The sequence below is a fragment of the Schistocerca piceifrons genome, chromosome 7 (genome assembly GCF_021461385.2).
Source record: "Schistocerca piceifrons isolate TAMUIC-IGC-003096 chromosome 7, iqSchPice1.1, whole genome shotgun sequence".
Taxonomy (NCBI): domain Eukaryota; kingdom Metazoa; phylum Arthropoda; class Insecta; order Orthoptera; family Acrididae; genus Schistocerca; species Schistocerca piceifrons.
In genome coordinates, this window is record NC_060144.1 from 83,205,727 (window position 1) to 83,230,166 (window position 24,440).

A 24,440-nucleotide genomic window follows, 5' to 3' on the forward strand; every position below is an offset into this window, starting at 1 on the left:
GGATACATAGTCCTGTTTGTCAACTTGAAGATACGGAGGATTCTTTCTTGGATGAATGGCATCTAGATCCAGTTGACCTTACTACTAAAACAAGATTACATGTGTCATCAGTTAGGTCTTGGGTGCTATACTGGGCCAAAGTATTGTTCCTTATGTGCCCTGAGCTTGACTGATGTGCTGTGGCAAATGCTACAAGTGAGGCATTGTGCATCAGGAGAGGTTTGCTTTTGAAATTTACAGATATTACATTCCAAGAATAGTTTGACAACATATTATTTCTTCCCACATACATATCATGAAATGATCATGATGAGAAAATGAAAAAAATTAGATGTCATACAAGGCTTTACAGACAATCATTTTTCTGGGGGAACAGATAGCAGTGTCAGCAGTACCCTCCACAACACACCATAAGGTGGCTTGCAAGGTATACATCTAGATGTAGGTAGGCTGTGATATCTCCCCTGGAACTGCCAAGCATTGTTACTAGACAATTCCAGAAAATTGGGATGGTTCATAAAAGTGAAAGATATCTACTGTGATGAGAGGGGGTTACTTGGTGCTAAGTTGATCGAGCAGTCAATTCCTAACATTAGCTTACAGCATGTTGAAAGTGAACCTCCACTATTGCTTGCAGTGGAGATGCATGCAGGCTGTGGTGGTTTCATTGCTGGGAACTGTTATAATATGTCCAGTGCAACACATGGGATTTGTCTGCTGGTTGTAGTGGTCAGGGTGGTTTAGTAACAGTGACCACTTATAACTTCCTTAGCATATGAAGAAAGTTTGCCATAGCTTGAACTTCTGCTAAGGAGATTTTATGGATAAAACTTAATTCCTCAGTCATTCTCCTTCTATGATGCTGAATGCACGATCTGTTTGTGGGGGAAATGTACACCACTGCAGTCAGCGCATATAATATAAGGGGCCTTATAGGATGGTGAATGTCACATTAAAACATCTGATTTGGTTTTTGCATACCTGGTACGTCCAAATTGTGCAATTAAAATTCTGCTTTACAGTGGGGATACTTGGCAACACCTGAATAACAACTTGCATTGGTAATACTTGGGAATAAAATGTCAGCAAGTGCATATGATCGTCAGTTCAATGGGTCTGGTAATCTTCTTGGTACATTATTTGTTGATAGCAACAGATGCAGTTAACTGAATAACACGCTTTTTTCAGTGTTTTGAGCAATTCCTTAACACTATACAAGAGAATATAGGCATCTAATTTTTTTCTGAGTTCACTAACATGTTAGCACTCACAGCTGATTTCAATGCTGTCTGAATTCCAGTCATCAGTCATATGAGTTCACAAACATTAACAATATTCTCTATAAATGATGACAATGAGCCATAAAGTAGTTTCCTGGTAATCATAGGGTAAATTTTTCATAAGTTCTTGTCCTTCAGTTGCACAAATACATTAAATATCTCTATGTTCATTTACATCTGAAACACACTCTTGCTGTATCAACACTGGATATGGAATTAGGCACATTGGTCACCAGTTGACTGACTTTTGTCTAATTCTTGTGATGGAAATTTTTGCAGAGTTTCTGCTGATGACTTTTGCTGTGGTGTATGCAGGTTTGCAGATGGCTAGAACTCCTCCTCAAAATTTTGTCATTGCACATGGATACCACCAAATAACACTAATGTAATGATGTACTATAACTGAATATTGACGCATGAGTTACATAGTAGTAATTGTTGGCGCAAGAGCATGCTGTAAACAAATGATTCACTCTCATAAATGCCTCACACAAAGCTAAGTATATCAGAACAATCAGAGCAGCAAACTTGGATGGTGAATTCTATGAATATAAGTTCTCCTTCCCCTTTTTTGTTCTTCTGTAATGGTTGATGAGAATACTTCTCTTTAGTTTTTCAATGTAAATATTTGTTGCACAGTATCAATTTCAATGCAACTGCCATCCAAGTAGCACCATAACACAAGTGTGATACCAGACAAATGCATGTAGCCTCTGATAAGCTAGTAAGTGTTATGTTGTCTTTGAGACAATTCCTGACTTGGTCATAACACTGTGCTAAACAGTGTCACATTTAATCTAAAATTAATCCTCGCTTGTTGTTACTACAACAACAACAACTACTACTACTAATAATGATAATGATAATAAGCCCCGTGGAGGCCCGGGAAAAGAATAGGCCTCCGGTATGTTCTGCCAGTCGTAAAAGGCGACGAAAATAACAAACCACTAATAGGGCTAACCCCCCTTTTAGTGTGATTAGTTGGTTCAGGACAGAACTAATGAAGCCTCGGACAAGTGCTGTCATGGTCGGGGACGACGCTTGAAACCTATGCCCATCCACAATGGTAACGACACTGCTAGCCACACGGAAAATGATTTAAATCCAAATAGAGGTGTTTTGCAGGATATGCTTCCTGCAACCACTCTAGAAGGAAAACAAAGACAGATGATGAGATGGCCAGATGAAGTTAACAGGCACCTCATGTTCTGTTATTACCAAGCAACAAACTTAGGAACCAACACAACTGGATACAGATCACAAGTATACACAACATTTATTACCAGATACCCAGAATTATATACAACTACAGAAATCTGTAATTATTGATACATGTTCAATTACCTGAAAGTTCCTAAATGCAATGTAACATATACCGTACAGTTAAAAGGAAGTCACGCTTGATCAAGGTCTGTGTCACTTTCCATTTTTGACCAGACATAACGTCTGAGAAAAGAAAGCAAGATGATGATGATGATGATGATGATGATGATGATGATGATGATGATGATGATGATGATGATGATGATAATAATAATAATAATAATAATAATAATAATAAAGGTAATAGACAATAGGTTTTTGATATTAGGATATCCCAGAAAAATATATGTTATAACTAAATACATTTATTTGTAGATTTTGTTTTGTATTTGCATTGTGGAGAGTGGTACACCAACTCTGTTTTTGTTTTTTTTTTTTTCCCTAACAGCTGCTCACTGTTTTGTAAAATCAAAAGATCCTAAAGATTACATGATCGGAGCTGGCAAATACCACAGAGGATGGGATGTAAAGGATGAAACAGAGCAACGATTTGAAGTAAGTAAAAGTTAATTATTCATAGACCTTTAATTAACAAAACATACTTTTAGCAGAAAATTTTGATAGATGACACACAGTTCTTACTTTAAATAATGCTGATTGGCATTAGTTTCTGAGAATAATGCATATGTTTTACCCCCATGAACATGTATAAGGGAAATTTCGATAGAAGAGATCACTGGATTCCACTAGAAACATAATCACATTGATCTGTAGAATTTTCTTTTCTGTGAAACAATGTCAGCTACTTTGAAAATGATGTAGCTGAAGCATAAGTTAAATGTTTTTGTTACAATAGTATTTGGTTATAATACATAAGCTCTCCAAACAAAATATTGTTCACTCCTGCAGGAGAGCACACTCGTTGCTTTAAAGCACTCTACATGGTGCAAAGCTGGTACAAAGTAGTCATGTGACCTTCACTGCTGTCATAAGTCATGGCAGTGAAGTGGTGTGTATGTGCCAGTCATTTGTATGGATCAGTATGGAGACATGACTGAAAGGCAGAAAAGCACTATCGTACCTAGACTTGGACCCATTCATTTGTGTTACCTTGAGTGTAAACCAGGATTTGTATTGTACCATTCTCAGTGATCAAGTCTTGCCCTTTCTTCTACATCTTCATGATGAACATGTTGTGGTCTGTTCTGTCTTCCAAAATAACAGCCATGGTAATAAGGCTGCTCACACATGTTCCTTTTCTGGTGAATACTTAGCCAACTGACTGCACACGGACTAGCCCACTGAATTGGCTGGTGATAATCCCATAGATGGTGTTTGGGACTACTTGGAATTGTGGGTAAAATGTAGGTCTCCACAATTTTTAGCTCTGCATCATCCAAACATCTAGGAGATTTTGATTGGGGTGTTCATAGAAGTGTAAATGTTCATTATGTTCCCAACTGTATTTTATTTGAAAGGACATCACAAGGTGCCTAACAATGGCCATGGAAGCTAAAAATAGGTTTGAAACTTTAAAATGTGATTTATACATATAATAAAGGAAAGGCAAACCACTTACCTGTAGAGGACTGGTGTGTGGTGCACAGGAACATGTAACAGAAAACAGTTAAAACTAGCTTTTGCACTCTTCCTCTTTTTCTGGTACAAGTACACACATTTACACACCAACCACACAGACAAAACCTACACATTTGAAAGATAACTTTAACAGTTTCCTATTACATGTTTCTGTGAATCCACAAACCAATCACCTATAAGTAAGTGGTTATCTTTCCCTTATTTTGTACAATTTTCTGTCCATGAATTTCCATTTTTGATAAATACAACATACATATTTTATGTCTACTGTGCATAAATATTAAGAGCAGCATTAGTATCCATAAATATAGAAATGCTATTGCTTTCATAGAATGCTAAATTTTGCAACAGTAGCAGTAGAGAGACTGAACTGTTGAACTGCTGCACAAACGTAAAACTTGCTCCAGGTAAATAGGCTTCGATACCATCTCATAAAAAGTCTAAAAAAATTGTCAGTCCAAATTAATACTAATTGTAAAATCTAATTTATTCTGCTAGGTCATAAGAAGCAGTATGATATGTTTGTTGAAATGTTACGTATGTGATCTTTAATAAATTTCATGCATACTGTTCTGAAAGTATCAAAAATGGCTTAATGTAAACCAACATATAAATCAAGTATTTATTAAATACCTGAGATTGTGCTGCACTTCACACAGATCTCAAATTTTGGAACATATGTCCATATTTTACATCAGTTAAAGTAGAAACTAATTACTATTAAAAACAGTCTTGATCACGATTTATTTTATAAGGTGACCGGTTTCGACCACTACTGTGGTCATCTTCAGACCATTGAGTGGAAACCCCTTTCTGTTGGAGATTCTCCAACAGAAAGGGAAACCCCTTTCTGTTGGAGATTCTCCAACAGAAAGGGGTTTCCACTCAATGGTCTGAAGATGACCACAGTAGTGGTCGAAACCGGTCACCTTATAAAATAAATCGTGATCAAGACTGTTTTTAATAGTAATTATTTACAAGACATTGATCACTGCTGTTCCCATAATGCATTCAAAAGTAAAGTAGAAACTGGCTGTAGAATGACAACTACAAATAAATGTTCATATACAGCAACATTCTTATTGCAATCTGTTTTTAACTTCGTTTAATGTGTAAGTAATATGTGCTTGATTATGAGACAGAATTACTGGAAAAAAGAGACACACTACCTAGCATTTGGAAATACTTCCAGTAGAAGAGAGGGATATTTTTGGGCATACGAAAAAGGAGGGGAAGGCCATTCATATCCCCAGAAGGGAGGTAGTCACCTGTGGTGAAGATGAGGGTAAACGAAGCTGAAGGAGGAGGTGTTTGAGAGAGCAGGTCAGAGATGGTGGATATGTAATCCCTGTACCAGCTTCAGTCCAGAAACAATAAGGGAAAAATAAAAAGTAAAGATCAATTAGGGGCCAGAAAGATACGATTCTTTTTCTTAACACTTAATTGCAGTATTCCCTCTCTTACCCACTAATGTATCTTTACTTCACATTTTTTCCTTACCGTCTCTGAACTGAAGTTGGCACAGTGATTATCTATCCATTATCTCTGACCTACTCTCTCCAACACCACCTCTTTCACCTTCATCCAACCTTGTCCTCTCATTCTGAGGTCTGAATGGCCTGCCCTTCCTGTTTCAAGTTGCAAAACATATCCATCTCTCCTACCTGATGAAGGAACTATTAGTTCTGAAAGATAGGTAATGCCACTTTTTACCATTATATAGGTCTATGAGCTGTACTATATTTTTTGTATCATTGAAGGTAAATACTGTCTAGCATTGTTTTCTTGAATGAATCTTCATTGGACACAATTAGTTAATATACAATCAATTTTCAGGTTGAATCAATTGAGGTAATAGATACATATGAAGCAGCTACACGAAATTATGCAGATGACATTGCTATAATAGTTTTGAAAATTGAAATAACAATCTCTGATTTTGTGAGACCAGTTTGTGTAGATCTGGAAAGTAAATACGACAGGGAACAGCTGTCTTCTGGAAATAGTGGCTCTGTGAGTATATGTCATTATCGTTTTCAATCATTCCTTTGCACACAGTTTATTTCCTGTCCTTGAGTTTGTATGGAAATATTTTTTATATCAATATTACACTTGGAATTTTATGATTACTGAACTTTAAAATACAAGTATCTTCAGGCTTGCAAATAATTTCATTTTACATACATACATATGGCATACTCTTTCCTAGAAATTAGTTGTTCTTTCTTCTTGTTAATGTACTCAACATTATTTAATTTTTTTTGTCTTTTGTGCTGCCGTTTGCATATGTTTTACCTTCATTTATGTATGCTGACATCTGATCATACCTGACTTTCCTAATTTAACAATGACTCTGAAAGTTAATTTCTTTAAAGTGGTCCTCTTTCATCTGATTATTTGAGGTAGAAGAGAAGATGGGCTTACAAATAACTGAAAAAAATGATTTGCAACAGAAGTAACGTGCACAAAATAAAATAAGAAAAAAAGTGAAATGGATAATTATGTAGATTCTGAAGTTTATAAATCAATTTTTCTTCCTCAGAAGAAATAGAAATTAACAAATAGGAATTAAGGGTGAAATTTATGGGTAATGTTGGAATTGAAAATTTGCTACAAACCCTGAATTTGGATACATAAGATGTGGGGGAAATTTTGAGAATGACAGCAAAACATGTTACTTCCTATAACACTTGTGCACGTTTTGTCATTTGTAGTAACTTCCTCTTCTGTTGTACCAACATTTTTACCTCTTTTTTTTTCAATTTCCTTCCTTCCTTCCTTCCATCCTTCCTTCCATCCTTCCTTCCTTGCCTGTCTCCCTCCTGCTCTTGATGATGGATGGCCAGTTTATGATGTAAAAGCTGTAATCAATAATGGCTTGTATGTCTGCAAGACCTAGTCCAGGTGTCACCCTTAAATCTTTCTCACACAGGATGTGAAAAAGTTCAGACATGGACAAGTAGCTAGTTGAGTTTTGTGACATTCCCCAAATGGAATATCGCATTCCGCAGCATTCTGTACTGTGAAGGACAGAATAAGCAAGTCAGATTTTGTTTCGTGGACTGTGGCCAGTATGATGCAATATTGTGTTCTATGTCACAAGCAGAGCTTCAGAGACGCCATCCTGGATTTAGTAATTTTTAGTTGATTCCCATATTTGGTGGGTTTCATATTATAACTTACATGTTTCAAAGCACCAGTACATTGAAGATCTCATGCAAACACATTGTTGTTTTCTGTGACTTGTTGCAATAAAATGACAGGAAATGTCATATTGGTTAAGGAATTTTGGTATTTGTTTTTCTTTTTTGTGTAACAATCTGTGTATTGTGATAATATGTCATTTTAGGTCACCAGCACACTGAAGATTTCTCAAGAGTCATTCTTACTGTGATTTGTTACAGTTAAATGGCAGTTAAAGAGAGACTGGCAGTTAAAGCCTTCAAGACATTGCAACATCAATGTCATAACAGTGTAAATTATAGATTGTCCATGTGTTTGGATTAAAGAAGACTAGAGGTGTTAAAGAAGCAGAAGCACTTATTTCTCAATTGGCACATGCAAAAGAAAGAAAACTTGGCAGCTTTTGGTGTCTGTGCCACCTGTGAAAGCATCGCTGTCATATATTAACTCTGCTGTAAACACTGCACAGCTTTTTATGTTGGTACAAATACGAACCAGACATCCACCAGGATGAAAGGTGGTGGCACAACATGTTCTATTTCAGTGGCTGCTTAACAACCTGAGCTATCTGGATCCTGCCCTCCACCACCAGCTTCTCTGCACCATGCAGATGGGCGTTATCCTTAAAACACATTGTCCTGTAATTGTCCCGTCCTCAGTCTCAAGCCATCCACTGCCCCACATCCTCCACCCAACAGTTTCCTCTTTTTCTGTCATGTCATTCCCTCCCAATTCACATCTTTGTCACTTTCAGTGTGTGCCACTTCCTACCCGGCCACTATAATCATGCCAACCCATCTATACGCCTGACGCCACTTCCTCCTGCACTCCTACAAGTGCAGAACAGAACTGCACACAGACAAAGTACATAATACTGAGAAGATGAAAGCATGTACTCCAAAAGACTGTGCCCCATGACAGGATTGCAAAATGATTGAAGATCCAGGGAAACTCAAAACAGGTACCGATACAAGGGATGTTGTAGGCATGTCTGTTGAAGATCTGATGGACATTGATCGTACTGAGCCAATGAGAATGGCTACAATGGGACATGCTATGAGAATGCATTCAGATGCTCAAGATAATGCACGAGAAAGGAAATTACAATGTACAAGCAGTTCTAGCATTGTCTCAAGGAAGTAGGATGGGGAAACAAACTCCGAAGTTGCCAACAATTATTTGGCCATGCAAAGCAGGGAAACGGTGAAGGAACAAAACTTGGACAAACAAAAGAAAGACCACAGTCACTGGTCAAATTGGACAGACAACACAGAATAAAAAGTTGATTACATGCATAAATCTAAGTTATATCCTTTCAGCAATTAATGCGAACATAATCAAATTGATAATAAATTTCCAACAATATGATTGTGCCATGGACACCAATATTATTCTAATACAATAGATTACTACCATTAAACTAGCAGATACGTCAGAATATGAGGCAGTACTGAATTTCAGCAGAAAAGCTGTTGCTAGTACTGAATCATGTTGTAGCATTGCAAATAACTTCTTAGGCATCCATATCATTAATATTTATGCACCTTGGTACAAAAACCAAGCAAAAAAGCAAAGAAGTTTTTGCTACAGAAATATTCATGTAGTTGTTGTTGTTGTTGTTGTAGTTGTAGTCTTCAGTCCTAAGACTGGTTTGATGCAGCTCTCCATGCTACTCTTTCCTGTACAAACCACTTCATTTCCAAATAATTACTGCAACCTACATCCTTCTGAATCTGCTTACTATATTCATCTCTTGGTCTCCCTCTACAATTTTTACCCCCCACAATTCCCACCAATACTAAATTCATGATCCCTTGATGTCTTGGAATGCGTCCTATCAATCGATCCCTTCTTTTGGTCAAGTTGTGCCACAAATTCCTTGTCTCCCCTGTTCCATTCAGTACCATCTCATTGGTTACATGATTTATTTATTTATTTACACATAAGTTCTGTAGGACCAAATTGAGGAGCAAATCTCCAAGATCATGCAACATGTCAATACATGAAATTACAACATAAAAGTAATAACAGATAAAAACAAAATGTTTAGAACCTGAAAAAAAAGTAAAGCCATAAGTGTAAGTAAATGCAATCAGTAATACAACAAGAATCAGCTTAATTTTTCGATGAACTCCTCGACAAACTAGAAGGAGTGCCCTATGAGAAAACTCTTCAGTTTCGATTTCAAAGTGTGTGGATTACTGCTAATTCTAGTGGTAGCTTATTGAAAATGGATGCAGCAGTATTCTGCAGCCCTTTCTGCACGAGAGTTAAGGAAGTCCCATACAAATGCAGGTTTGATTTCTGCCGAGTATTAACTGAGTGAAAGCTGCTTATTCTTGGGAACAAGCTAATATTGTTAACAAGAAATGACAGTAAGGAATATGTATATTGAGAGGCCAATCTCAAAATACCCAGTCTCGTGAACAGGGGTCAACAAAAGGTTCTTGAACTTACACCACTTATTGCCCAAACCACCTGTTTCTGAGCCAAAAATATCCTTTTAGAATGGGAAGAGTTACCCCAAAATTTAATACCATATGACATAAGCGAATGAAAATAAGCAAAGTCGACTAATTTTCATGTCGAACAATCATTCACTTCAGATACCATTTGAATAGTAAAAATGGCAGCATTAAGTCTTTGAACAAGATCCTGAATGTTGCCTTTCCACGACAGTTTACTATCTATCTGAAGTCCTAGAAATTTGAACTATTCAGTTTCACTAATGATAAGCCCTTTCTGTGAAATTAAAATGTGAGGTTTTGTTGAATTGTATGTTAGAAAATGTAAAAACTGGTTCTTACTGTGATTTAGCATTAGTTTATTTTCTACAATGCCATGAACTTAACATCACGAACTGCACTATTTGAAACCGAGCCAATGTTGCACACAACATCCTTAACTACCAAGCTAGTGTCATCAGCAAACAGAAATATTTTAGCGTTTCCCGTAATGCTAGAGGGCATATCATTTATATATATAAGGAACAGGAGTGGCCCCAACACTGATCCCTGGGGCACCCCCAATTGACTGTACCCCACTCATACCCCATATCACAGCCATTCTCAACACTGTGAATAATGACCTTTTTCTGCCTGTGATAAAGTAAGAGGTGAACCAATTGCGAGCTACTCCCCGTATTCCGTAATGGTGGAACTTCTGGATCAATATTTTGTGATCAACACAATCGAACATCCTACTTAATAGGCCTAGCGTTCAAAGCCTTTGGTTTAACCAATCCAGTACCTCACAGAAAAAGAGAATATAGCATTTTGAGTCGTTAAACAGCTTCTAAAGCTGAACTGTGCATTTGATAGCAAATTGTGTGATATAAAATGATCAATTATCCTTACATACACAGCCTTTTCAATAACTTTAGCAAACATTGATGACATAGAAATAGGTCTAAATTGTCTACATTATCCCTTTCTCCCTTTTTAAAAAGCTGCTTTACTACTGAGTACTTTAATTGTATAGGAAACTGACCATCCCTAAAGGAAAAATTACAACTATGACTCAATACGGGGCTAACATACGGAGCACAGTACTTTGATATTCTTCTAAGCACATCCTTCACAACTGACCACACGGTTTTAATTTTATCCTGCAAATTAGCTATTAGCATACCACATACTCTTTGCCTTCCTAATAACATTTTTAAGCATCTTACAGTACTGTTTGTAATGGGCTACTGTAGCTTGATTGTGTCTACTTCTAACATTTTCATGTAATTCCCACCTTGTTCTACATGATATCCTTATCCCACTAGTCAGCCACCCAGGCTGCCTTTTACTGCTAGTACCCCATTTAGAATGTTCTAATGGAAAGCAAGTCTCAAAGAGCATGAGAAATGTGTTATGGAAAGCATTATATTTGCCATCTATGTTATCGGCACTATAAACATCCTGCCACCCTTGTTCCTTGATGAGAGTTAGAAAACTCTCTATTGCTGTTGGATTAACTTCCCTATGTAGTTTGTAATTATGTGTGACATATATTTGAGTACAAAAGCCTTTTAGTGTTAAAATTTGTGCATCATGGTCTGAAAGGCCGTTCACCCTTTTACTAACAGAATGCCCATCTAGTAATGAAGAATGAACAAAAATAGTGTCTATGGCTGTGCTACTGTTCCCCTGCACCCTAGTTCGAAAAAAAAATATATATATATATATATATATAGAGTGCTGCAGATCATATGAATTTAGATCTACCAACACCCTTTTTATTGCACCATAATATACAAAATTTATATTGAAGTCACCACATATAACTAATTTCTGGTACTTCATATAAAGTGAATCGAGAACCCTCTTTAGGTTGAGCAAAAATGCTCTGAACGTAGAGTTAGGGGACCTATAAACAACACCAATTAGAAGTTTAGTTTCACTAAATTCAACTGCCCCTGCACAATATTCAAATATCTGTTCAGTGCAGTGCCGAGACAGGTCTATGGACTCAAATGGAATACTGCTTTTTATGAACATAGCATTCCCTCGCCCTACAAGGAACTCCTTGAAAGTCAGCAAGCTAATCTGTATCCTGGTAAAGGAAACCTCTGAATTGTCAAATTGTTTAAGTGGTCCTCTGGTATACCGATAATTTCAGAGTCAACACCTATACGCAGTTCATTAACATTATCTCTAATACCGCTTAGATTTTGATGAAATATGCTAATTCCTTCTCTACTTGGAAACATGATGTCCTCTGAAGGTGAGACCTTAGTTAAAGGAACTTCCTTTAAGCAGGTATACCTATTGACTGATTTCAATCTAAAATAGGTGCAGCTCTAACACCAACTACTACAGGAATTTTTCCATGAGTGACCCAACCACCACCCACTACACTGTCACCTAGAAGCTTGGAGTGAAACCCAATCTACCGATAGACTAAACTGACACCACTGAACTGTGACCCATGGCCTCTGCCATCAGTGCCTTCTCCAGCCCCATGTAACGCACCTAACATCAGCATTAAGATGAGGCCAATCATGACGCTGAAACAGTTGCACAAAATGCACATTAGTGCCACCAGTTTGAGTATCTATCGTTACCAGGTCACCACCTACATCATATTCCCCATCCCTATCAAGACTGTTCCCTGTTCCACCCCCTATCGCTACCTGATCCCCCTTTGTAAAATTCCTACAGAACTCCCCCATGCTGTCAGTCACCTGAGCTAATCCTGCACTAGGCTTCACAATGCTGATGCCTTGGTACTCACTCCCTGTACATCCTACAACTGCTGGCCCACACCTCTACCGTGCAAACTACCTAGCAGCAGAACTATCTTCTTTCTGTTAGACTTTGCAACTAACCTAGGCCTCCTAATTGCTGAGGACTGCTGCATGTTTCCTACATTTACAGATACACGAGGCTCCTCTCCACTCAGCTCTGACAGTTAATTATATTGTGCATATATACAGTAGATCTGACTATCTGAATACCTCATCCTCCAAGCAGCCTTCTTCCCAACTGCCAGTTTCCATTCCCCAGCACCCTTCACCCTCCTCGACCTATCTAGTTCCTCCTTTGCATGTTGCAACTGCAACTGAAGGGCACAGATCTTATGCTCCTGCTCCTCTGTCAACTTATTTCTACTACAGATTATGCATTCATTCCCAGTAGAGGATCTCACTAGAATGTCCACTGGCTTCTCCACTACATCCCCCCCCCCTCCCAATGAAAATAGTTTGAACAAATCCCACACCATAACCCACTACTCATAAACCTATGACATAGCCTACACTTCTCACTCAGGGTAAAATTTTACAGTTACTGAAAAAGACTATATGTCTATATTACCTAAGTTCAGTTACACTAGTAGAACTATTTATAGAACTAACAGTGGCAGTTAGTTACTTCTCTCTCTCTACTAAGAAAGCAACTACTTGTATTAATACTACTATACTGCAACTAATACCAATGCCAATAAAACTTCACAAAATTACTAGCTAAACTGAAAATTCAAGTGACCACTGGACTGCCCAATGAAGTTAAAACACTGACTGAAAATTTTACTGAAATATTTCACTAGAAACAATAAGAAATGTTAACTGAAAACTAAAGCATGAAATTTACTAAACAACTTCAATGCACAGAAAACTCTAAAAAACACAGTGAGCGAATGTTTGCAAAAGTTTATTAAATTGTTATTTCACCACAAACAGCATGGAACACCACTGAAAACTATTGAATATAATAACTGTATAACAGTGCACAAATAACTTTGTCAGTACTTAGCTTTGTAACCACTACAGCTGCAACTGCACGCTACAAAATGCCAACACACTAATCTATCCATCCAATCTTCAACATTCTTTTGTAGCATTACATTTTGAAAACTTCTATTCTCTCTTTGTGTAAAATTTTCACCTAGCTTGTTTCACTTCCATACATGGCTACACTCGAGTCAAATACTTTCAGAAAAGTCTTCCTAATGCTTAGCTCTACATTTGATGTTAACAAATTTCTCTTCTTCAGAAATGCTTTCTTGCGATTACCAGTCTACATTTTACATCCTCTCTCGTTTTTTGCTGTCCAAATAGCAAAACTCATCTATTACTTTAAGTGCCTCATTTCCTAATCTAATTCCCTGGTTTAATTTGACTATATTCCATTATCCTTGTTTTGCTTTTGCTGATTTTCATCTTATAGTGTCCTTTCAAGACAATGTCCAATCCGTTCATCTGCTCTTCCAAGTCCTTTGCAATCTCTGACAGAACTGCAACATCATCAGCAAACTTCAAGGTTTTTCTTTTTTTTTTCCTCCTGAACTTCAACTTGTACTCAAAATGTTTCTTTGCTTTCCTTTACCACGTCTTTGGTGTACAGATTCAATAACACTGGGGATAGGCTACAACCCTGTCTCACTCCTTTCTCAAACATTTCTTCCCTTTCATGCCCCCTTGACTTCAATAACTGCCATCTCTTTTCTGTACAAGTTTTAAACAATCTTTCACTGTGTTTACCCCTACTTCCTTCAGAATTTCAAAGAGTATTCCAGCCAACATTATCAAAAGCTTTCTCCAAGTCATAAATGTAGCATCAGTCAGCAACTGTTTTCTTTGGAATTGGAATTATTACATTCTTCTTCAAGTCTGAAGGTATATCGCCTACCTCATACAACTTGCACATGAGATGAGTGTCTGTCATAACTGGCTCTCCCAAGGCTATCAGTAGCTCTGAAAGAATATTATCTACTCCAGGGGCTTTGTTTTGACTTAGATATTATATTGTGAGAAGACAACACAAATAGGTGGGCAAACTAAAATCAAAGAAATAGAGAAACAAGAAAGGAAAATTCTCAGGAAAATTTTTGGCCCGATACAACAGCAAGGAATCTGGATGAAGAGACCAACATTAGAATTATACAAATATACAGACAAGATTATAGATACAATAAGGAAAAGAAGAATGCAGTTCTACGGACATATCCACAGGATGAATGAAAACAGAATTTCAAAGCGAATTCGTAAAGTCATCAACTCAGGCGGGGAAAAAACAAAATGGATAAAAGAAGTTGAAGACGACCTCAGGCAAGCACACATAACAGTAAATGATGCAGAAAATAGAACTGAATTCAGAAACATCATCAAAAAACATAAATTTGACACCAGAACACAGAAGAGACCAGGATGCAAATGGACAGCGGAGCGAAAGAAACAACACAGTGAACACATGAAGAAAATTTGGGCTCAGAAAAAACATAAACAATCATCATAAATGAATTCAAGTTCAAACGCTCTCTTAAATGGGAATAATCGAAAATAATAATAATAATTGTGAGAAGAATCTGATAGAGCTGTGAAACATCTAAGTCCACCTTCCTTTCTATAATCTTGCCTTCTAGTTTATCTTCCTTGTATAGCCCTCTATATATTCCTTCCACCTTTCAGCTTTGCCTTCTTTTGTTAGTATTGGTTTCCCATCTGAGTTCTTGATATCCATACAGTTGCTTCTATTTTCCCCAAAGGATTCTTTAATTTTCCTGTAGGTGGTATCTGCCTTTCCCCTATTGAAATATGCTTCTAAATTTGTACATTTTCCTGTCACTCATTTTTTAAATGTTTGTATTCCCTTTTGCCTACTTCATTTGCTGCATTTTTATATTTTCTCTTTTGATCATTTATATTCAGTAGCTCTTGTATTATCCAAGGATTTCTACTAAGTCTTGTCTTTTTACCTGTTTGATCCTCTGCTGCCTTCACTATTTCATCTCTTAAAGCTAACCATTTGTCTTCTACTGTATTCCTTTCCCCTGTTCTAGTCAACCCTCTGAACCTGTCAAAACCTTTGGTTATTTAAACTTATACAGGTCCCATCTCCTTAAATGTCTACATTTTTGCAATTTCTTCATTTTAATCTACAGTTTATAACTAACAAATTGTGGTCAGAGCCCACATCTTCCATGGGAAATGTCTTACAATTTAAAATCTGGGTTCCTAAATCACTGTCTTACCATTATATTATCAACCTGAAATGCTCTGGTGTCTCCAGGTTTCTTCCAGGTACACAACCTTCTTTTATGGTTCTTAAACCATGTGGTAGCAATGATTAAATTATGAACATCTTGCTTAGGCACTGGTCAACATCATGTACAAATTTTTCAAAATGCATAACACTGTGCTGCCTGTGATAATGTTAATTATTTTGCTACCAGTTTCGATCTTAAACCATCATCAATGGCAGAAAAACTATCACAGATATATCAAGTGCCATACATGTATTGACATATTTTAATTTTGCTATAATTTTCCTTGTTTATTGGCAGTTATGGTTTCCAGTAGTAATAACTAATGTCAACACATTTATGACAAGTGATACATCTGTGATCTTAGACTGTATCACAAATGGTAAATATATGAATCTCAGATTTATGTATTGCAATAGCAAATTATTTTTTATGTAGTCCACATATGTAATGTTGTTGTTTCAACTAAACTTAGAAAAATTTGTGTGGATAGTAATACTAGGTAATAATATGCAACTCTAGTAAGTAAGGCTCTCTGACTTATCCAGAAGACTGGAACACAATTTTTTTTTAATAATCAGTTGATGTTGGGTCAAAAATAAATAAATAAACTTGCAGATGGCTTGTTGGTTGTCATGCAGCATAGTGGTTGCCACTTAGTTCATACATCACATGACTGCTTTCATAGGTAGCTGTGCCTCTGATGGGATAGGTGATGTTTGTGACTAGACTTCAGTAAGTGGTAGTGTGTGGATTTATCAAGGTCTATTACAGAGCTATGAGCCATGAGACAAGGGGTTTGGAGCAGGGGTGGAGTAGAGATGGATGATGATATTCCTTAGGTTTGGTGGGCAACAGAATACCATTGTGGAAGATCCACTCTTGCTCCCAGCCACTTGCTTCATGGCCCATATCCCTCGATGCAAGACCTGTTTGATACATCCTCCCATGACCATGTACTCCAGTCTGGTCACAAGCATCATCTATCTCATCAAAGGCAGGGGTACCTGTGAAATGTGCTGCACGCTATGTAAGCAAGACAACCAACAATCTGTCTGTCCACATGAACAGCCACCGACAAGCTGTGTTCAAGAAGCAGCTGGACCACCCAGTTGTTGAGCATGCTGTTCAACACAATGTGCTGCATTTCAGTGATTGCTTCACAGCCTGCATCATATGGATCCTTCCCACCAACACCAGCTTTCTGAATTGTGCAGGTAGAACTCTCCCTACAGAATATCCTATGTTCCGATAACCCTCGTGGCCTCAACTTTCGTTAGTCAATGTCCTTCATACACCTGTTCCCTTCCTTGTTCTCATTCCAGCCCTTTATTGCACTAACACACCACAATCTTTTTACTTCTCTCCGTTCCCCCTCCATCTAACTTCCCGACTGTACTTAGCTGCCCTGCTCTCTCACCCCCATCCCTGTATGCCCCCACCCCATTGCTGCTATCCCTCCCTCTTTCTGCTCTACTCTCCTCCTTACCTCCACCATCTACTTTGCTTCTCCCATCAATTGCTGCTGTTTGCAATGTGACCTTTGTAGGTTTGGCTGAAAGCCTCGTTTTGCAGTATTTCTGTTTTGCCTCTCTGTGACTTGCACCTTTGCTATGTGGTGAGTAGCAACATTCCTTTTCATAATATTGTCTTTTTCAGAAACACTTTTCTAGCTGTGAGCAGTCTGCATTTCACATACTTGGCTTTGACCATCATCAGTAAATTTGCTGCCGAAATAGTGAGCCTCATTTAATACCTATAGTGCCTGATTTTTTAATCTGATTCCCTCAGAATCACCTGATTTAACCCAATAACACGAGGTGTCAAGCTGTAGTCACGTAAAGTTGCTATGGTACTTAAATGGTATGATGAGTGGTGTGCAATAAAACTGTGTAGAGTTCAGTTTCTAGCTAATCAGTGGCTCTTAAATCCACACCACTATATAAAGACAAGTTGTTTGATCTATTTACTTCAGATTTCTACACAATACTCTAATAAACATTAGGGCAGGGTATAGGGGGAAATGGAAAAACTCTTGAAATGCTCTGAACTGACTGACTTCACATTTTTACACAATTCTCTAATTAACATTCAGACAGACAGAGGCCACATATTTTTTAAACAGCAATGTGTATATTTTTTGTTAAACAAACTGTGTGAAAGAAAGTGCAGTGCTGTGAAAATGTGGGGTTTCATTTTTTCCTCACAGCTGCATTTAACAGAAAACAGGAAAATTGTTTTTAAGGTTTATTATCTTAGGATTAGAATACAACTGTGAAATCTGACTTGTCTGAATGTAATCTTACTCATTTGCAGTGTAAAACTATACAGTATACTGTCATTGAAGTTACTACCCTCACAGATCCAGCATGTTGCTGGAGATTTCTTATGGTCATGTACCACTGATCTCAACTTATTTGACCATTCATTTTAATAACATTTTAATGACAATAAAGAAAGCTCTAGGCTAGAGAGAGAGAGAGAGAGAGAGAGAGAGAGAGAGAGAGAGAGAGAGAGAGAGAGAGAGAGAGAGAGGTAGGAGGAAATGGAAATAGATTGGGAGAAAGGGAAGATGGACAGAGAGAGGGCATTGAAGGAGATTAAGATGTATGTCCAATTTCCATACAAGTTAAAAATTAAAAGCATTGCTGATTTTGCTAGTGTATTCTAAAATGAAGTGCAGACAGTGTGTCTCATGTGATGATCACAAAGATGATTTCCCTTTCTGTGATAATTGGACTACTGCTTGCAGATCTTCAGAACCTAAGTGAACCTGATTCTGATGTTAGTGATGTAAGTGACAATAATGGTGAGTGGTGTTGGTCTGTTCAAAACATGTCCCCTTCTATGATGCAGATAAAGCAGAGTGAATGAACAGTAGTGGAAAATATTGGTAGTGATTGCCTTTCCCTTCAAGGTTTACAGTGGCTGTATGTGATGATTTGTTTAATAAATATAAATCACGGCCAGTGTATATACTATGTACTTTTCAGAATGTATGAGGCCATTGTTCAGACCAATTTGTGAGAAGATCAATGTTTACATAAGAGAACAGTTGAATAAAACATGGGCTCCTTTCCTATTCCAAATGCCCCAAAGTGAAAAGAATAAAAATGACAGAAGTAAGTGTGTTGTAAGCTACTCAGTAAGAAAAAGGTGTGAAATGGCATGGAAGTGTAAAAAGTGTGTTGTTGTTCTACATTTTCAAGACAGTTTCCAATGTCTGCCATACCTAAAAATCATACTAACTGATACTTAAAACATTTTACTAGTTGACATGTATTTGTGGGATTTCTGTTTGGTTGTAGCCCAAAGAAACATACACATTTCTGTAAGACTCGGTATATTTCATTACAGATGTCTACATTACAAAATCTTAAAGCCAACTGAACAAACAAGATGCCGTGGGCCATTAGATTAACAGAGTCAAAGAACTTGGGATGGCGGAGATACATCATTCATACTTGTTGATGCCAAACAGTGCGCCCCCCCCCCCCCTCCCCCCCCCCCCCCCACACACACACACACACACACACACACACACACACACACACACACACAGTGTGGAGCATGGTTTGAGTGCAGTGGAAGGTGGGCATGTCTGGCAGTGAAGGCAGTGAGGGAGATGGGAGTGATGTGATGCAGATATCCATCCCCAGAAGTTGTTGTGGCAGGGACCACGCTACAAGGTGGGCGGACGAGGCATCAGCCTATGCATGAGGATGAGGATGGAGCGGTGTGGGGAGGGACTGTATCCCCTGCATGATCGGCTGGCAGCATTCGAACTGTAACCTTCCCTAGGGGGGTTACCATAGCTCGGAGGAGCATGTGGTTGACCCCACGCGGGAACAGGCAATCGTTTGATGAATCGGGTCCCTGGTCAGGTAGGGCAAGTTGTCTTGCAGCAGGATGAAGATGTGCTTGTCGTCGATGAGGATAGTGATGCCCTCCACACATTCGGGTGGGACATCAGTTTGCAGAACTGGGGGTGGAGAGAGAAAGTGAGAACCCGATGAACAGTGTTGATGGTGATTCAGACGCATGTTTGGGTGATGGCTGCAGCAGCAGCTCTGATGGGTCATAGCTTGAGTGCGAGTCCTCACTGTTGGGGTGCTGCATAATGTCATCAGGCGTGAAAAATGCTGGATTGGGGTGTGCTGGTTTCACATGGTGGAGAGAAACTGTGAGCAGTGAACCTTCAACCCAGATGTCCATCATGTTAGTGGTGCAGTTTATGATCTCATATGGGCCTGAATATGATGGGGCAAGTGGGGCCCGGATAGTGTCATCACAGAGAAAAACGAACTTGCATGAAAGGAGATTTGAAGGCACATACGAGCGGGGGGGGGGGGGGGGGGGGGGGGGGAGTTTGGCTAGATGGGGAGGGGGTCAGGGAAATGTTCGCAAAATGAATATGGATCTGGCATATGAAGTTGGGATTTTTGGGAGGGGGGATTATGGGGCGGGGGGGGGGGGGGGGGGAATGTTGCAACAGCTCCCCAGGAAGGACAGGGTTTTGACCATAGATGAACTCGCTCATGGTGCCCTCAATATCTGGATTGTAAGATGACCGTAGACCGAGAAGTACCCATGTGAGAGGGCCTCGACCCAAAGACTGTCGTGACACTGCAGTGCTGTCTTGAAAGTGCGATGCCACCATTCTACTAGTCCATTTTCTTGGGAGTAATAGGCAGTCATGCGACATTTGTTGATACCACACAGCTAGCAGAGGTGGGCAAAGAGAGCAGATTCAAACTGCCGGCCCTGGTTGGTAGTGATGGTAGTGGGGCAGCCTAAGCAGGAAGTCCCGGAAGACACAAAAGCCTTAGCCACAGTATGGCAGTTATGTGGGTGAGAGGTACAGCCTCTGCACACTAAGATAAACAATTGATGCAAGAAAGAACATAACAGAAACCCTCTTGAGAGGGAGGGACGGGATGGGGCTGATGAGGTCCAAGTGTATGAGACGAAAGCAGCCAATTGGGATGTCGAATTTGCAGAGAGATGGAACAGTGAGCCTGCTGACTTTGTTGCACTGGCAGGTAATGCAGTTCCACGCCCGGGTCTGACAACTGCTCTTCATGTCTCACCCCACAAATCGTTCGGACACGAGGCATGTCAATGGCTTAATTCTGGGGTTTGCTAGAGAATGTAGTGCGTCAAACACTGAACAGTGGAGGGGGGTGGGAATAAGGGATTGGAGGGTGCCGGTGGAGGAGTCACACCAGGCTTCCTCTCAGATGCCAGCAAATTTTGCTTTGGTGAACGACAGTGAAGTGGAGGTTCTGTTGAGAAGTTGGTGTGTAACGTCATCCTGGTTCTGTAGGGACACAACGTTGGAAAGTTTGACGACCATTGAGGTGGTGCTAATGTGGGAAAGGAAATCTGCAATGATGTTGTCAGCATCTTTGGTATGTTGGACGTCAGTAGAGAACTGAGAGATGAAATCGAAAACCCAAAAGCGACGAGGGAGAGGGTTGAGAGGGTGGTTGTGTATGACATCTGCTACTGGCTTATGGTCAGTCAGGATGTGGAAAGGTTGGCCTTGACATCAGGGCAGAAGTGTTTCACCACCTCATAAACTGCTAAAAATTCACGGTCGGAGGCAGAGTATTTTTGTTGGGTGCATGAAAGTTTCTTTGAAAAGAACTAAAGTGATGTGACCACGTCACTGTGGCATTGTTGTAGGAGCACACCTACTGCAGAATCACTGGCATCCTTGGTGATGAAGAGTATAGCATCCGAGATTGGATGAGTGAGGGTGACAGCTCATGCGAGAGAGTCTTTCAAGGCCTGGAAGGCTGTGGGCATTGGTTCCATCCACGGAATGGGGCACGTCCCTAAAGTTTGCTTGTCAGTGAGGGCATTAGTGAGAGTGGCCTGGGTCTCTGCTGCAGCAGGTACATGACAACGGTAGTAGTTTATCATTCCCAGGAACTGATGGAGCTCATTGCATGTGGTAGGAAGTGGCATGGATGAGATCGAGTGCACCTTCGATGTGGTGGTGGTGGTGGTGGTGGTGGTGGTGGTGGTGGTGGTGGTGGTGGAGTGGCCGAGACTGCGTAACCCAAGAATTGGACAGATTGTTGGCGCAGTTGCAGTTTGTTGGTGTTGATATCAGCTCTGTTTGATGACCCCCAGGGGGTCCACAACTCTTTTTGTGGATACGTGCGTGACGAGCACAGGGCCCCGAGCTATTGCAGCCTTCTTTCTCTCCAGGGCTGCATTTCCTTCCCCTTCCTCTCCTTGCTCCTTTGCCGTCGCCCTCTCCTCTCCCTCTCTTGGTGTCCTTGCTTATGTTGCCCCCCGCTATCCTCCTGGTTCTGTTGATTTTACAATTCGGCTTTGTTGCGTAATCATCTCCTCCTTTTGGCATTCCTTGGTCCCCCTCTGGGGTTTGACCTCCATTACAAAATTTCTCCTCCATAGTGTGAGCCATTTGGGGAAGAGCACCTTACCTAGTGTCTCTGACGTGCGCCCTCCTAGTACATTCCACCTTTTCTTTCACGTCGATGTCTGATGCTAGGGTGCATAGCCAGCACGGTAGCCAGCCAGTGTGGTGGGGTCGCTATGTACCCTTTTGGTTGAGCCCCCTGAACACATAGGGATCACACTTCTGATACCTGAGCTGTGACCTCCTCAAGCATGCCTTGGAGTGGTCGCTCGTCATCCTGGAGCATCGGAACTCCCGGCAATGGCCGCCGTGCCAGACGGCCCTTGCTGTGGCTGGGTGGCGCCCGTGAGGAGAGTCCCTGATCGGAGTGGGTGGTATCAGGGCGGACACTATGCAAATGAAACGCATACGGGTTCAGAACTCTGGCCGTTCTTCTGCGGCCATCTCTCTTTGTGGAACTGATTCTTCTACTGCTGCTTCTCTTGCCCCTTCGGCCTTCCCTTCCATGGCTACCCCCTGGGAAGAGAGTCAGGCCTGTTGGCTAGGGGCGAAACCTTTCCCCCGTTATCTAGTTTGCACCAGAACTGATGGAGATACTTTCACCAATACCAAACCTTTATTCTTTGTGGAACACATTGAAGACAAGTTTGGCGAATTGGACTCCCTGAGCAAGATGCGGTTGGGTTCGTTGCTGATCAAAACTGCTTCAGCTACCCAATCTGTGGCCCTTCGTGCCTCTACCCATCTTGGCACAATTCCTGTGTGTCCATTACCCCCCACCAGTCTCTAAATATGGTACAAGGTGTGATTTTTCACAGGGACCTCATCCTTCAAACTCATAAGGAACTTCGGGACAATCTCGGATGGCGGGGTGTTCACTTTGTTCGGCATGTTCAGAAGGGTCCTAAAGACAATCGCATTGATACTGGTGCCTTTATCCTGGCCTTTGAAGGGGATACCCTCACTGAGAAAGTTAAGATTATGGTTTATCGCTGTGATGTGAAGCCGTACATCCCACCTCCTATGAGGTGTTTTAAGTGCTTGTGTTTTGGACACGTCTTCCCGCTGTTCACAGGCCCCCCCTCTGTGGTGACTGTGGACGTCCACTCCATGAGGGGAGTCCTTGTGTTCCCCCTCCTGTGTGTGTAAATTGTCATGGTAGTCATTCTCCACGTTCACCAGATTGCCCAGTATATAAGAAGGAAAAGAAGATACAGGAGTAAAAGTCCCTCGATTGTTTAACCTACACAGAGGCCTGTAAGAAATATACACGTCTTCACCCTGTGTCCATGACATCTAGTTACGCCTTGGTTACATCTTCACCCCCTTCCTCCCCCTTCCTTACCCCATCCCGGACCCCTCTCCTCCCCACCTCCCCTGCAGCTCCCGCACCTTCTCCTCTGGGCGCTGCTCCCCCTCCCCAGCCGGAGAAGTGTCCCACTCCTTCGGCATCTGCCGGTCAAGGGCGCCTCTCCTGGGATGCCCCTTCCCGGCACCTTCCAGGCCAAAGGTCTGCTGCCGCGTGACGACTGCAAGAGCCGCAGTCTGTTGGCCCCCAGGTCGCCCGGTGTCTTTCTGTTCCTGATCTTGCTGCAGCTGGCTCCTTTATGCCACACAGCCCTCCTTGATCTCAGCCTGAAAAGAAGAAGAAACGTAAGTCCCAGGACAAAGAGCCTCTGGTGTCACCGGAGGTCCCTTCTCCGACTTCACAACCGGATTCTGACCTGTCGTTCATGGATGTTGCCCCCCTCCTTGTCGGTGACGAGTGGGGACCCGGCGGTATGACTGGCTTTAGTGTGTTCAGCCCCCATTTAAATCATCGTTCTGTGGTTCTCCAATGGAATTGTAATAGATACTATCGTCACCTTCCAGAATTGAAATCCCTTCTTTCGTCCTACTCTGCAGCTTGTGTGGTTCTCCAGGAATCTGATTTTACTGATGCTCACTCACCGACCCTCCGTGGGTTCCATGTTTTCTGTCGAAATCGGGTCGGACCCCTGTAGGCTTCTGGTGGCGTTTGTACGTTGGTCCGTACAGACATTGCTAGCACTTGGATTCCTCTTCAAACTACAATGGAAGAGGTTGCTGTTAGGGTCCACTTAGACTCTGCGGTCACAGTTTGCAATCTTTATCTCCCTCCTGACAGGACTCTTACACCCGCTGCCTTTACTGCCCTTCTTCAGCAACTTCCTCCTCCCTTCCTCCTCCTTGGGGATTTTAATGCTCATCATCCCTTGTGGGGCAGTGCC

The 24,440-nt window shown here is 40.6% G+C and overlaps 1 protein-coding gene across 1 annotated transcript in view; it reads left to right on the forward strand.

Annotated features, from left to right (window-relative positions):
- Positions 1–24,440, forward strand: part of LOC124804900 (modular serine protease-like) — a 244,827-nt gene that overhangs the window by 209,412 nt on the left and 10,975 nt on the right. Inside the window, exons 9-10 of the mRNA XM_047265273.1 lie at positions 2,992–3,098; positions 5,979–6,155. Coding sequence (XP_047121229.1) covers positions 2,992–3,098; positions 5,979–6,155 — 284 coding nt within the window. The remainder of the gene's footprint in view (positions 1–2,991; positions 3,099–5,978; positions 6,156–24,440) is intronic.